Raw genomic sequence first — 16,290 nt, 5'->3', positions numbered from 1 at the left:
CCAATCAGAGGGGAGTTCTAACCGCGGGAGATCTAAATTTCGCGGGACCAAGTTTGGCGCTAAAAAAGCTGTTCTTCCCCAGCTCTTGTCCTGTTGTATGGAGAGCGGAGCTCTGAGGTGGACGGACAGGAGTCACATACCGGTTCGGATTCTGCATCAGAGGGAGTCACAATAAATTCTCAATCTCAAGGTAGAACCTGATCTTAATAAGACCTGGTAGCCTTCTGGTACTGGACTTTAAAATACTGGTTGTTTGAAGTAGATTATTTATTTAACCAGAAGTTTTTCGTAACTTGTAACGTTAGGTCAAGTTTCCTCTGCACTTTGTTACGTTACCGGACAAAGGATAACATCACCGACTAGTCTGTTGTATTTACTGATGAACATTGAACAATATTAGAAAATACCGCTGAATTGTCTGTTTAATCCATGCATTTTGCTTTTAATAGGCTGCTTTCAGCTGTATGAGTTGCTCTTGGCTCTTTTGTTATTATATTCGCCAGGGTGGAAATATATGTTCATACAAAGCCTATAGCAGCAGCAACTTGCTAATAACAGGGAACGATTTAGCAGTGCATTGATCAGCTTTGCTAAAGTTACCAGCTTGACAAATCCGGTTGGATTTAGTTTAAATTTACTTAAGAAAATGATGCGGATGCCTAAAGGCGTCTCTCCGGCATCGGGTCGGCCAGTAGCGGGACTGTCTTGCCCTCAGCAAAAGATAAAGGTTTTGTCCACCGGAGGAGTGAAGACCGAGTTCTTCAACACCGGACTGTCCAGCCCGCCGATGAGCACGGTACCAGCCGGCTATTTCACCCAGATCTGCAACACCGCCGCGGCTGAACAAAGAGCCAACAGCCTGTATTCAACCCCCCACGGACCAGAGGCTAAACCCATCAGATCATCCTCCGGGCGCCTGCCGGTAAAGATTCAAACACACTACAAATACAAGCCTGCACTACAAATACACAAGTTTTAATAACTAAATACAATGTGTGTCCTGTACAGTGAGTTATGTGGGCGGAATAATTCTTGATTTCCATCGGTATGCATGTGAAGCAGCGTTTGGGGCACATTCAAATATGTTTTGACGTGATAAGCCACAGAGGAGCCACTGTGACTGCTGCTGAATGTGTATGAATGGTGTGTGTCCCTTTGCCTGCCATGTTAAGTTGTGTGACATCTTTTCCCGCAGTCCAGCTGTAGTTAGACGAGACCAGACGCTGTGTGTGTGTGTGTGTGTGTGTGTGTGTGTGTGTGTGTGTGTGTGTGTGTGTAAATGTGTTTGATGGTTTTGGTGAGGGGGGGTTGGTTGATAGTGTTTGGAGAGTGTTTGGGGCCCCTCGCTTGTGAAAAGGAAGGATGAGTGCCCTCCACAGTGGGAGATAGCCAGGGCAGCAGTGGTGGCGTTTACACTATCAAACAATGACCAGGCTGGTGGCAGACATTAATGTAAACACAGCATTGCACTGTTCCATTAACCCTTTTGTGAACTAAAAATCAGCTCTAATTTGACAAGATGTTCCTAAGTCATTGGTAACACTCGTATTTGAACAGCTTTCTTTGTGATTACACCCATATGACAGCTGCTTTAACGGCACCTGTCATTGAGGCAATACAGGACCGGTGTAACCTGTTCATATCATTGTAGGAAGGAGGTGGAGGTCAGAGGTCATAACCAGACAACTGGTGTGTTTTCCTGAGAGCTGATGTGTGTATGCTCAGGTGAAAAGAGGTCTTAGACACACATCATTCTCGACTGTGTGATTTGTTCATGTAAAAAAAAAAAAATGTGAGTGGTATTCGTGCCATGTATAAACCATAAACTTCCTATTCCTGAAGGATTATTTGAAAAGCTTTATGATCTGTGAGGACTGGATCGCACTCAGCAACATGTAAGTGCTCCACACCTGCTGTTGCTTGTTATATTTGGTCTTTTCTTTCTTGCCAGCCAGCCTTGCAGTCTTTTCGAGTTAGTGAATTGCAGTAAGGCTAAAGGGGTTAGGGGTTAGAGTGTGTACAGGGTCTCCAAATCTCATGTTAACCCCCTGCCCTTGTAGCCTGTATTCACTAATAGGCCCTTCAAGAGGATTAGCTGGACATAAGTAAAGTGAGAAATAGGCTACCACCTGGCTTATTATCACATGCCAAGGTATGTATGTATGTATACTTCGATTTGTACATGTCAAGTTTTGGAATTCTCCATTTTGTTTACTGACTTAGAAATATGTTTTCCCCTTTTTTAATCCAACATTAAGACCAGTTCATGTGACCTATTATTGGTCTGGGCCTATAACTGGCCCAGACTAATAGTGTGTCTTGGATGTGGGGTCATAGGGTTTCTAACACACATATACTGCAGAAGATGGTGACTTTTTGCTGATAGGGAGCCAGAGTGCTGAGTGTGTTTTCTCACTGATAATGGTGTTGTGCCATTCTTTCTCTCTGCCATACATATACACACACACACACACACACACACACACACACACACACACATATGAATATATATATATATATATATATACGTTTGAATATATTGAATGAAAGTCTGAATATAGTCTGAATATATTGAATGAAGCTTGATAATATTGAATGCAAGTCTGAATATATTGAATGAATGTCTGCATATATTCAATGAATGTCTGAATATATTGAATGAACGTCAGAATATATTGAATGAAAGTTGAAATGGAATCTGACGTCATTGTCTGCTGACATCTTGTGTTTTCGTTGTGATTCATCCTTACCAAAGTGTGACACTGTGAGCGAATCAGCAAGAAATCTAGTGTCAGCAATTATGAGAAATGAAGAGATTATTAACACACTGGCGAATGCATGTATGGGCCAAAAAAAATTGGTAACGGTAACCATATCCAGATTCCATTTCAACTTTCATTCAATATATTCTGACGTTCATTCAATATATTCAAGGTTCATTCAATATATTCAAACTTTACATATATATATATATATATATATATATATATATACATACATACATACATGTGTTTGGATTTGTTGTGAACACAATAGTGATTTGAAGAAAAGCAGGTATTCTTAGTTATCACACGTCAAAGGTAACGCAGGACATCTCAGTTGAGGTGGAAAAGAGTAATATTGCAAAGCAGGTTTCAAAAGTGCCAAAGTCCCATGATTATGAAACTTCCTCAGGACATTTCAGTTAATTAGGTAAACTTCCAATTCTAGTGGGGAGAAGCACCTTAAAGTCTTACAAGCAAGTGATGCTATGAGTAAGGGAAGGGGCTGAAACTTGTATCTTGTTCCTGATTAGTAGGCCTAATCCCTTTTGGTTCCCTTTTCTAAAGGAAGGATCTTTAAGCTTTTTCCCTCCCTCCTTCCTTCTACTCTGCATCAAAAACATTTAAGGCGATGATCTCAGAGCTTCCTGTTTTTAGTCTTTATTTTCATTGGAGAAAATGTGCATTTTTCTTGAATACTTACTTTTTTCTGGGTTTTCTGGGAGCGTTCTAGTCTCTGACACAGAACTGAATTTCTAAATTACCGACAGCTGCCCCTGCAGTGTTTTTAGGGTCACGCTACACTTCAGTTTTCAGCCACAGAGCATCACTGCTGCAGCTGGTATGGACTACAAATACATTCTCTGGTTTCATACAACCTGTTGACAAATGGTCTTCCTAGGTTGTCACTTTTTATTAGCTGTATGTGAAATAAAAATAGATGCAAGGATGCCATTATTTTATGTTTACAGGGAATAATAAATAAATGAATTATTTCAATTCATTGCTGTACTACTGAAGATAGTAGTGACAATAGAGTATGTGCTTGCTGACACAGCAGCTCCATTGCATGTTCAGTCATCAGCCTTATGTTTACAGGAAGTGTTGCTTCTTCATGTACAGCTTCATTTCCTTCAACTTAAACAACACTACAATCAACACTGTCTTTTTAGCTTCTTTTTTAAAACTGGGTAACAGGATGCTTGGCTCAGCATGAAAACCTGAGTTCCTTTAAATACAAACACATCTATACAGTCATGCATAATCCCACGCTCAAAAGTTTACTTGTGAGAGGCATGTGCTTTTGAAATGTTAATGTTTGACTGAATGAAGTTAACTTTAGCTGCAGAGATCTTGTCTTTACTATTAATCATGCTAACTGTAGTAACAGGCAGGCAGTGTAAAAGTGACTGTCATGTGGCTTTTAACCAGGGTGTGTAGACTGTTGATAGTGTCTTGTCACTGTTTCCTTTCGGATTGATAGTGATGTAAATGTGTTACAGGATTCAGGCCTCGATCCCTCCAAAGTCCAGCGAAGCCCTTTCTCTCTATGACGGCTACTTTCGTTTGAATCTCGAAGATAAATGAATTTGTAATTGTGCAACAAACCACATTTACTACAGCCAAATTGCAGTCTGGCACACTAGATGCATCTGCATAATGTCCACCAGAAACAATGTCCAGCTTATTCCCTGCTTATGTCACATGTGCATTCTTCCAGATTTTCAGGAAGTGTGCGCTATCTGCCAAAACTGCATTAGCATTGTCTTTAGCTTCATGAATTACTCTTTCTGCTTTGCGGGAAAACAAACCTCTTTTATGTAACTTCCAGTGTCTTGAATCACCTTGTGGTTCAAGAGATTCTTCTTGGAGCCCCTCTGGTGAGCCCCCATTCAGACTGATGACATTCAGGTGTGACATTGGCCACATTGCCAACTGTATACACTGACCCAAAACATCTCTGCTTCTCTATTCCCTCTCACTCACCTTGTTTTACCCCGGCCTCAGGCCAACGCTGGCCCTGGAGCATGATGTTCTCAATAGGGGGAGTTTTGCATTTCAAAGGAGCCTGCTCTCCCCTCTCTCTCTCCACCACCAACCCAAATTGGCAGGTCCAGATTATTTTTTTTTTTTTTTACCTCTTGAGAGCAATGTTGACAATCTCATCAGCAATGTAGGCATTGTTTTTCTTTTGACTTTCCAAGGGTGTGGTAGTGAGGGATTGGTGTACAGAGGAGTAGACATTTGCAGGCATAATGTAACTTGCCCTGGGCTTGGATGGAATCTGAGTCCCATGCAGCCTGACAGACCAGGTTTGTTGGTTTGAAGAGAGGCCCAAGCAGAAGTCCTTCACGTGATTGTGACTTTGTGTGTGAAAAGCCGCTGTTGAGATTTCCCCAATGAATCAGCCAATGAATGTACGGCAAACAGAAGAAGCCACACGTGGTGCTTTGGGTGTAACTGGGCAGGCGAGTCTTGGAGATAACTAGCTAATAGGAGTGTACTTGGCTCAGGCTTTTGCCATTTCCTCTCGCAGCAATTGGCCCACACAGTGGCTTGCTGCACAGTAACTACATGAGAACAGAATTTAAATTGGTTAACATGTGCTTACTATAATAATTGCAATGCACACAATGTCCAGCTTTCTGTCTTAAGACTGATCGAAGTGATCAAATTTAGTCTTTCGGGATGTTATGTGTGTCCTTATGTGTCTCAAGCAGCATGCCTGTGTGCTTGCCTATAAATCGACAGATAACAGCCTGTCTTTCCACCACGTGAAACGGTGTTTGCGTAATATGGTTGACTCACCAGAGAAATCCCTCATGCAAATAAGGGAGCACCCAAGCCCCCACCCTCACCCATACAGCTGCAGGGTGAAACCGTTGGTTCCCCTCTTACAACATGTCACCACTCCTGTGGCTGTGACTGAAATTATAGACATACAAGCCTGAAAAATGTAGACATGGTGCAGCTTGATCTGTACATTTAGATCATGGAAGTTATAAAGCTGAAACTAATTCTAATGTCAAGGCTACTCATTTTATACAGTACTTATGCTGGGACTGAATGAATTGGACAATCAAGTAAAACCAGACAGACCTTCTCTCCATTGTGACTACAGCTGCTTGTAGACACTCCAACCAATATCTCATTCCTCTCTGTGACCCCTGGTGTTTGGCAGCTACTGTCAGGACTCTGAGCTATATAAATAAATAAATGCTAACAGTGACCATTTGGTTCAGAGTAGCTGGTCACTCTCTGCCCTGACCTGTGTATTTCTCTGTCCTACTGGTTACTGTATGGCCGCCTGCAGGCTGTAGGGATTAAAAGCTGCCCCGCCAGCAACACACACATTTGCTGTGCTGCTCCAGATGTCGCCAGTCAACAGGTGGACATGTCAGGGAGCACACTGGGACAATAGCAGCCTTCATTATCCCCACACTCAGACAGGCTCATCCCCACATGGTCAAGTCAATTCAGCACTTTTTTCTGTCTCAGAAAAAGTCAGTTGCCTAAACCTATTAGCTAAAGCACTGTGGTGGCAAAAAGGGATTACTGTTGCCAAGTATTTGTGAAGAGACATGGAGGAATGGTGAGTTTATAGAGACAATACAGAGCAGAAAGGATAAGAGAGGACACATAAATGACTGAGGTGAGGTCCTAACCATATGCAGTAAATTACCCAGCAGCCTTGCTGAAAGCCCACGCCTCGTTAGTTCAGTCACCAGAGTGTTTTGTGTGGGCGCACTGTGTGATGAGGGGAATAAAGCAGATTGACTGCAAACTTTCTTGTCCCTCATATTGTAGTTAGCAATTAACTGGCAGGAATTTTGCATGTTAGGGTGTCGCCACTTTGCACAATTTGTCCTTTTTCAGACAGTTGGTCATTTCTCAATCCTGGGAGGCTTGGTTCATGTGACTTTCACTTTTGTTGTTGGGCCTATGTAGGTCATTGAAAAAAAAATGTGGTCACATGAAGATATTTAATAGTTATTGGTCTAAAGGTTGTGTGTGTGCTTTAGATTGATGCTGCAGGTCTTAGTGTGTGATGTATTACAGTTATAGTCAAGTGTGTGTGTGTGTGTGTGTGTGTGTGTGTGTGTGTGTGAAGCTGTGGAGGAAAGGGGACATAGAGAGGCTTGGGAGGGGGAGGAGAGGTCATTGAGTTATTCCAGGGATTTCCTTGACATTTGCAAGCAGTGGGTTGAGAGACGATCACCCCCTTTCCCTATACCCCCACACACGCACACACACACACACACACACACACACACACACACACACACACACACACACACACACACACACACACACACACACGACCCCCTTAAAGTGCTTGGGAAAGTGTGACGGGTGCTTTGTTCCTGCACTTGAGGGCTATTGGCACATTTACGACAGTTTTCAACAACCCCCTTATTTAGCACTTTTACCAGCATTGATGTCACTGTTTCATGGATTGGCTGGACGTGCCCTACACACTTCATTATCATGATTTAACATTTAACTTGTCAAGTAGGATGAAAGATTTCCAGCAGACTACAGAATTCAAATGGGGAATATGTGCACAAACTATATTCTTATGGTGACAAAATGATTATGTCATAGTGAACACTGCAACTATAAAAAACACTTCTTATATTTTCTTTTTTTTTTAACTCATGTACATGTACTTTTTTTCTCTCTAGGCTAAAAGGAAGCTGGATCTGGAGGACCCTCTTTACCTGCCAGAATTCCGCACACCAAAAGGCAAATGCGCCATCGCAGCCAGGATACCAAGTCCAAGGAGTGAGTACACCCACTACAGATCAGAGTGTAGACAGATGTGAGAGTTGTGGTGTATTGTAGTGGGTTTTGTGTCTAGATGATTGAGATTCACCAATTCTAGTAGTGGTATATATGCTGATAACATCTCTGTAGTGCTTCTATTCAAGTCAAATAAGGTTTACAGTACAAAAAGGGAGAAAGAGACACCCTCCACTGGGAGCAGAAAGCACAATAGGAACACTAAAACAGGAACATTGTGATTACAAAAAATGAACAGAATGTTGTAACATTAGTAGATTATGGTAGAGTTATAATAATTATAAAGACGAGCTGTATAAAAAGACCAATAAAATGCTGTCAGTACAAAAAGATACGCCTCAGGAAGTTGTATAATTAGATTTCTTCACAAAGGGGGCAGGTAGGGGAGGGGAGGGGAGGGTTTGGGTGTTAGGGTAAGTGGATGGAGCAGTTGTATGGGGTACATGGTCACAGGGGGTTGGGTAGCTTAAAAGAGGGAGGAGGCCCAGCTCTTCGGACTAGTCCGGGAGAAGAGCAGCACAGGAGCCTTAGGAACTAAATTTAAAAAAGTCAAATTATTAAATCAGTAACAGATTAAAAGGTGATGGCTTGTTTGAGATGTAATTTTTGCACACAAATGGTCAACATGTGAGAGACAGTGGCAGATCAGAAATGCACAGAGCAGACAGTAGCATTAATTAATGAATTTGTCTGTTTCAAATATCATGTACAATACTTTTAAAGACATGTGCTTTGGGGTAATAGAGATCTACTGTGAGGTGGTATCTGTGGTGTGAAGATTGTTTAAATATCCACGTATCTTTGTCTGTTGGTCCTGCTTTCTAACTGTTCCCCTTCTCCATATGCTTTTGTCTGTATCTTTGCTCTCAGCTCCAAAGTCTCCAGGTGAGCGGACACGCTACGACACGTCCTTGGGCTTGCTGACCAAGAAATTTGTGGGTCTGATCGCGGAGTCTCCTGATGGAGTCCTTGACCTGAACTGGGCCACTGAGGTTCTGGAGGTCCAGAAGAGACGCATCTATGACATCACCAACGTCCTGGAGGGAGTCCAGCTTATCCGAAAGAAGTCCAAGAACAACATCCAGTGGCTGTAAGTACCAATTGAAAAGTGTTCCTAATATTTTGACCACCTGATATACCGATATATTAGAATATATATATATATATATATATATATATATATTAAAACTAATCCAGTACACCATAGACTACAGCTACAACAGTTATCACAGAGTGAATCAACACGTTTTACACAGTCTCAACGAAAAATGAAAATACATTTCAAAAGGTTGTGTTTATTAAGAAAAGCTGTTTTGTTGGACTGTTTTTATCCCTGCTTATACTTAGCTTATCTGCCTCCTAGTGGATGTTAGGGGGCACTGCAAAATATCTAGACAACATTGAACAACCTCCACTGAACCATGTAGACTGCTTATACACTGTGCGCCTTTGTTTTTGAGTTGTTATGACACCTACAATTTGTACTGCAATCAGATCATCACACGTTTTGTTTATTTATATTTTCATGTGTGTTCTCGTAGGGTTGGAGATGTATTTGAGGGTGGTGCAGGCGGAGGAGAGAAGGCTTGCGCCCTGAGGAAAGAGCTTGGAGACCTGGAGAGAGTAGAGCGATCTCTGGATGAACTGATCCACTCCAGCACCACACAGCTCAAACAACTCACCGAATATGAAGATAATAAGAGATATCCTTTACATCCAGTTGTGTGCGTGTGTCTACATCGTACTCTGGTGGTCTTCTGGGTCTGGTTATACATGCAAATATCCACTTAATTTCTGCTGCTGTTATCACCCTTGACCACACACTGTACATTGGGCTATGTGACATATCAGGACATCCGCTCCATCGGCAGTCTCCGAGACCAGACAGTCATTGCCGTCAAGGCCCCTGCTGACACCAAACTGGAGGTGCCAGACACGGCAGGGGTAAGAAAACAGATTTCATTTAATTGTTGGTAAAAACTCTCCAAAAGACAAATAGAATACATTCAATGAAACTATGAGCACTGTATATGTGTATTAAAAAAATATTTTCTTTTTCTCCTTACAGCAGGGGTCATTACAGATATATTTAAAGAGTAAGAATGGCCCCATTGAAGTCTATCTGTGTCCAGAGGAGGGTCTCGAAGATGCTAGCCCAGTGAAAAGCGCTGTCACCCCTAAAAAGGAGTTCCCTCAATCGCTCGGCCCTCCAACTACAACCCCAATGGGCCCACCAAGCTACAGCATCAAAGAGGAGCCTGTTGAATGTAAGCTGAGTTTTCTGTAGAGTCATGAACAGTACAGTAGGATTCTGTCTTAATTCTCACACTGGGAGCTAATTGGTTGATGAGTCACCTTATTCCAACAATAGGTGGTGTGTGAGGCCCTGATTGCACTCATGCACTCGTCTTGGGGAGCTGCTTTGCTTTTGCTTTTGGAAGCAGCCTTCTGTAGCTAGCCTGACTCTGTCCAAAGTGAACAAATATACCGGTTGAAACACAACCGTTCATCTCCTGGTAACAACAAGACAGAGAAATTACTGCACCCGTGTCTACATTAGTCGCTACAAGCATAACACACATGAATCTGTGCATCTGAGTAAATCGGGTTGACACAGTTGGTAATGTAGGAGCCAGGTTTTGACAAGGAAGGAGAATACGTGAAATAAAAAAGACAATATCTCTGGTTCTGCTGCATCGATTTTGATCCTTTGTCCATTGTAAGTCTGACAATATTATAGTATTGCAATGCTACATCAGTGGAATACTATTTTGATATTTGATAAGTATTAATTAGTGAGCTTTATAGGCATTAATAGGTGTATTTTTGAACTTCCAGTCTTAATGCTAAGCCCTCTGGCTCTAGCTCTATACTTAATGCACAAACATGGGGGATGTATCAATGTTCACATCGAACTCCCATCTAAACTATTCTCTTAACATTCTCAATCAGTGATACACAGTACAGTAAATATTAGATTGAAAACCCACTACTAAATAGAGAGCAATTTTTTACAAATATGGCTAATAATAACAAAAAAGTTAAGATACATTGCTAAGATTACTCAATATATAAAAGGAATACAAATCACAAGGATGAAGTTAAAAAAATAAAACGTGTAGAAGGAGGGACAAAAAGGCAAAAGCTAAAATAAATTAAATTCATTACAAATTTAAGCATTCAAGACACATTTCAGGCTAAAAAGATGAACCTATTTTTTGTCCTCTTCTTAATCACAGCCAACATGTCTACAGCAGCTCCAGCCACCTCCTCAGCTGAAGCCTCCAATTCCGCGCTACTGGACGTCGAGCGTCTGTTGGGTTTGCCCCCCAGCCTGCTCCAGATCACAGAGGACCAGCTTCCTTGCACCTCATTCGCCCCAGACCCCAACACCCCCTTTGTGAGTTTCTCACCGCCTCTGGACCACGACGATTACCTCTGGAGCCTGGAGGATGGCGAGGGAGTGTCAGATTTCTTCGACACCTATGATCTTGGAGAACTGTTGAAGAGCTGAGATGTAGATAGGGTGGGGGGAATTTGGGGAGATTCGTGGGAAATATTTAATTGAATGCCTTCTCGAGGTCAGAAATATTACACTATGAAGCCATCACTATTTGTTTTTACCTTGCCTGTTTTAATTCCAATGATTCCAAAGGAGGAGTTACCTTACCCCCTTTGTTTATTTTAATAAAGTAAAAATAATTTGTACATATTATTGTAAAAAATGATCGGACTGGAAGGTTGGGTGAGGCTGGGATTGACACAGAAGTGTAATCTCCAACCGTCAGGAAACACTGTTTAAAAAGCAGGGATTGTTTTGGATTTTCTGTCACATTTTCAGATTGCGCTACAAAGATAAAACTTGTAACAACATAACATACAAGACAGGAGTTATTATGCATATCACATCACCAGCAACAAAATCTGATGCATTTGATTATCAGGTGGGGTTTACAGTGTGACAACTCAGGAATTAGTTTTCTTCATTGTTTCCAAAGTCTTAATGTTGTGTGCCACTCTTTGGCCCGTAGGGGGCAGCCTTGTATTATGTTAGCTTTAACTGCTATGCAGCTTTACATGATTCAATCACTGGATAAGAGAAAGGTAAAGCCATCAAAAACCATACACAGGGTGTGTTTTTGAAGAGTCTATCTACCTTTACACTGACCAAATTAAGCTGTGAATAATACCGGTCTGTAGATCCACAAGCATCTACAGCTTGGACACAGTATTGTGTGAAATCGGATTTTCAAGGTGCTCATGTTGCTTCTGTCTGATCAGGTTTGCTCTCTCCTGCCTTGGGCTTTATGTCGGGCCTTGTTTGGTGCTGCAGTGTGTGCCAAAATGCGAAAGGCAGCTTTTGAAACCCAATAGTGGGCCCAGATCCAGAGTTAATGACTGATAATGGGTACTTTGTGAACACATACAATCTCTGACAGAGCAAGAGGGTCACACTCACTCTTGTTGGTTTGGCAGCTTTATTTCAAATCCAGGTGCTCCTCTATTGATAAGAGTTTGCTGAATTTAATAGAATATTTTTTTGATTTAGTAGTGTGAAACTACTATTGTATTTCTGAGGAAATGACCCAAAATAAATTAAAATGCAGCATCTGTGTTGCAGGTGTGGTAAATAGGGGTTAATTGATGTAATTAAGGTTTAATTAGAGTAGCAATTTGCATTTCCTCTTGTTCAGAAATGAAGTATGTTGATCTAGCAGCAAAAGAAACAAGAAGGAATTTATATCTTTACTGTTTAAATTTCAAGCCCATGAATGTTTTCTCACATGTGGTGGTGTTATCCCTTTAAAATGTCAGACATGCACCCGCCAGCTGTGACTTTTATCTGTTAAAAGTTTTTTTTCTAAGCGTTCTAGACATTTGGAAATTTGAATTTCATGCTGACGTATTTTTGGCTTTCCCTCTCCACTGCTGCAGAGATAAGCTAACTGTCCTGTCCTAACAAAACTTGAAAATGTGTGTTTGTGTGTGAATTTGACAGTTTGGGAAATGGGTGTCATGGTGTGTTTTTGTGTGTTTTTACAATGTAGATTAGAGGATGTAAATTCAGAAATTGTAGTTTTTTTTGATGAGCATTATTTTTCTGGTATTTGTACATAATTTGTTTTGTATTTATACCTATTTTTTCTGAATTCTTTAAAGGTTGATACTTGCCTTTTTACAAAAGGCACAATTGTTTTTGTATGACATGCGGCACTTAATATTTTGTAATATTGTGTGGTCTGTTTGAAATGATGAAATAAATACTGAAGCCATTGTTTACACTTGGAACTGTGCTCCAGTTTTATTTTACTCACTTGTCATGTCAGGAACCTGTAGTTTCTGTAGAAATGTTTTAATGTAGTTTATCCCAGCAAACATTTTTCCAACAAAACTGCAGTGGAAATACATCTAATCTTCATGCATCATTGCTTTTAATTTGTTTTTCTTCAAGCCTTTGCAATGTATTCCTTAATATGACCTGACTCTTGCTGAAAAATTTAACAAACATGCAGGATTTCATCTTCAAAATGTATACTACTAGGAACCCGGAGAGTCAAATCAAAATATGGAGTATTTTCTGTCTAAAACCAGCAAGTGTCCACTGAGAATATTGACCTAATAAGAAGTGACATTCCCAGAGGAGAGATAATAGGTTGACATGAAAAGCGACAATAACACTGAATAAGCTATAAACACATTCAGACAGGTAGACAAAAACCACCCATCATTCTTTGTGAGTTTGTTGCTGTGGTAACAAGCTTACAAAAGGGAGCGGACACCCCAAGAGGTTAAAGTTCAGTGGGTCACTGGAATAGTACTAATGAGTTCTGGGAGGGAAGACATTTGCAAGGAGATACATCACACATTTACTAGGAAATCTATAGATTATATGTTAAATATTACACACAAGCGGAGGGTACAATGGTCACTGGCTGCTCTTTGGGAATGACCATCTAAGATCATATCTCCTTTCCGAAATGCTCTGGGGGAAAAAAAGGAGCTCAACATGCAAGCTCAGCTCTTCCTGAAGTAATTTAATATAGAACATAAAGGTTATGGCATAAAACCATGGCAAACTGTAGTGTATTACAACAGAAAACACAAATGTATTGTGGTCGCCAACACAGCTCAAATGAGGAGGAAAAAAAAGTTGAGCTTGTGCCTACCTTTTTTTTTAAGATAGTTTTTTGGGCTTCTCCGCCTTTAATTGTGACAGGACAGTTAGGTGAGAAAGGAGGAAGACATGCAAGGAATCAGGTCAGGTCACAGGTCAGATTCAAACCTTGGACCTCTGTGTCAAGGAATAAACTTCTCAGGATATGCGCGCCTGCTCTACCACTGACCCAACCCAGCCACATGCCAACCCTTTTTTTAACTCTCACAAAGAATGTCTGTCTTCTCATGCACCGATTTTCTGCAAACTCTTGTGCCCATTTGCTTCTGAACCAACACCAGGTGTCTATTAGAGCTAAGTGTCTATTAACAGATGTAGATGTTGCGCACAATAGCTTGTGTGTTTAACAAGACGCGATAAACTGAAATGTCAGACGCCACGTACACATATTGCCTTTGCCTGTGTGGTTTACATGCTATCTAAACAGCAGACCACCTCAGTTCTGTCACATTGCACATTGAGACCAATTGCTGTGACAACAAGGGGCTAAAGGAAATATTATTAGCTAAATGCTTAAATTTCCAAAACCTAAATACCCTCTTTGTGTGCAGGCAAGTGACAGCTCATCAATGAGCAGCAACAGCCTGAGGCCAAAACGTTGCATATCATTGTTTAGAGCCACAGCCGCTTTAGGGACACACAGTGTTAGTATTATTTTCATTATGGGTGGTAGCTTTTTAGTGACTATGGTTGGTGTGTTTAATGCCACACACAATCTTATTTAGAGCTACTGAAAGCCTTGAACTGACTCTGGCACAAAAAATAGCTATAGATGTTTGAACAGATTGTGTTTGACTTCAACTTCTTGCTATTTTTCTATCCTGGGAGGTATAAAGGCAGTATTAATGTAATGATCAATGTAACAGAAATTAAATGGATGAATGGAAGTTACCGGTATTCAACAAGAAGGAGGAATAGTTCAAGGAAAAGTGAATTTAATTGTTCTCAGACTTCCTTGTTAATGTCTCGAATGACACTGACGTTGTGATTTTTACTGCATTTATAATTATTAATCACAAACAAGTTTGACTACCTTTTACCAGTCTGGAAAAGTTTTTGTTGCAATACCAACTGTGATGACAGGCATGCTGGAGAGGGTGTCCGTCTGAGGGTGTGGTTGCTGGGCAGGTATGTTGCCAGCTGCCATGTCACAGAGGGAGGATTCTGATGATTAGGTCAGAGGTGACGTATTTTTCAAAGCAGAAGCTGTCACAAAGTGTCACAGCTCTTTTTGTCACAGAGGTGTTTCCCAGTACTTCTTCATAGTGCAGTTGTGCAGGTTCTTGAACAGATTGTTTACAGTAAGGGCCCTGCCCCGTTCAAGACACTTCATATGCTTATTCCAGTGGGAAAGTGTGTTAAACAATAAATCAAAACCCTTCTCTCTCTTTTACTCTCTACAATCCTCCCATTTCCAGTCATCCGTGTCAACCAGAAGAGGGGGTATTTTACGGTAAGCCTGGGCCTCCTGGCTTGACAGGAGTAGTAAATTGATAGCAGGACTGGTGGAGCTGAGTCAACAAGCAGAGTGGAGAGGGAGAGGGAGATTTTTCGGGGGGAGGTTGGAGGACCCTGTGCTGCAACTCCACTGGAAATCCTGGCAGCTGTAATCTTTACTGGAAGATGTCACTACGACCTCTGTGCTGCTGCGTGAGTGTGTCAGAGAGGGAGAAAAGCTGCATTTTGTGTACCTCACTTCCTCACAGCCAAAGTGAGAAAGGGTGTAAAGAAGATAAGAAAGAAAGCCCTTGTTGATATAAGTAAAGAGGGAAATTACCATTAGCAGTATGAGATAGTGTGTTGATATGGAAAATGACAATGAATAGGTATGTGGTGTTAAGGAAGGAAAAGGGTGGAGACAAGCAGGGAAAACATTAAGTGAGTCACTCCAGTTTGTGTACTCCGACAATGAAGTTTCTGTCTTATCTTTCTCTCCTTTCCTCTGTCATCCCACCTCCCTGTGCTGAGCATCTTCCCCTCCCTCACTCCCTCCACCTTCCAAAACTATTTTCCTCTGTTAATTTCCCATTTTTCCTCTTCCCCCCTCCCTGTCCTTGGACTTGTGTTCTCTGCTATGCTAGTGCATTGCCTGAACAGACCGGTTTACTCATTTTTACAATAGGACCCAGGCTGGAAGGCTGGCAGACGCACAAAGGCTCTGCTTCTTTACAAGGGGCTGCAAAGAAACTGAAGGAGGGTATTGTTGGGACACAGCAAGCCTCTGCATTACATCAGCCCAGACTTCCATGCAAAAAATGTGTGCATGCAAAATGAGCGTACAGACACACATATGTTGCACATATATTACAACAACAGACACCTACATGTACCCATGCAAACTGTTTTTATACTCTTTTTCTCTTTCCCTCTGATGTTCTCTCACATAGACGTGTGCAACAGAAACAATAAGTGAATGAGGCCCTGGTAAACTGGGTCAGCAAACCTATTTATGTGGCTCTGCATTGTTTGGAGTTTGTCGCGTGCCCTCACTTCCTTACAAGAGTGGGAATTTCTTCTTAATGATTAATAGGTTAAAGAGAGAGTTTTCCA

At 41.3% G+C, this 16,290-nt stretch overlaps 1 protein-coding gene across 3 annotated transcripts; it reads left to right on the top strand.

The window, feature by feature from the left end:
- The first annotated feature begins 63 nt into the window (after nt 1–63).
- e2f2 (E2F transcription factor 2) lies at nt 64–12,843 on the top strand. 3 transcript variants are annotated; one of them, XM_035994894.1, is made up of 7 exons: nt 64–922; nt 7,448–7,547; nt 8,436–8,655; nt 9,107–9,268; nt 9,395–9,509; nt 9,634–9,832; nt 10,820–12,843. In XM_035994894.1, the coding sequence occupies exons 1-7, from the start codon at nt 647–649 to the stop codon at nt 11,077–11,079; spliced, it is 1,332 nt and encodes a 443-aa protein (XP_035850787.1). In that variant the 5' UTR covers nt 64–646; the 3' UTR covers nt 11,080–12,843. The 3 variants fall into 3 exon arrangements, with proteins under 3 accessions (XP_035850787.1, XP_035850786.1, XP_031137386.1); XM_035994893.1 differs by having other exon boundaries at nt 65–922; nt 9,637–9,832; nt 10,805–12,843; XM_031281526.2 differs by having other exon boundaries at nt 66–922; nt 10,805–12,843.
- Nucleotides 12,844–16,290: the final 3,447 nt, after the last annotated feature.

This window comes from Sander lucioperca, chromosome 18 (assembly GCF_008315115.2).
Source record: "Sander lucioperca isolate FBNREF2018 chromosome 18, SLUC_FBN_1.2, whole genome shotgun sequence".
NCBI classification, from domain to species: Eukaryota; Metazoa; Chordata; class Actinopteri; order Perciformes; family Percidae; genus Sander; species Sander lucioperca.
The sequence above is the reverse complement of the archived record's forward strand: the minus strand, read 5'-3'. Positions and strand labels throughout refer to the sequence as shown.

Coding starts and splice junctions, on each gene's coding strand:
- e2f2 (XM_031281526.2), top strand. CDS start 647: ATGATGCGGATGCCTAAAGGCGTCTCTCCGGCATCGGGTCGGCCAGTA. Junction 7,548..8,435: donor CAGGATACCAAGTCCAAGGA/GTGAGTACACCC, acceptor CTTTGCTCTCAG/CTCCAAAGTCTCCAGGTGAG. Junction 9,510..9,633: donor AGGTGCCAGACACGGCAGGG/GTAAGAAAACAG, acceptor TTCTCCTTACAG/CAGGGGTCATTACAGATATA.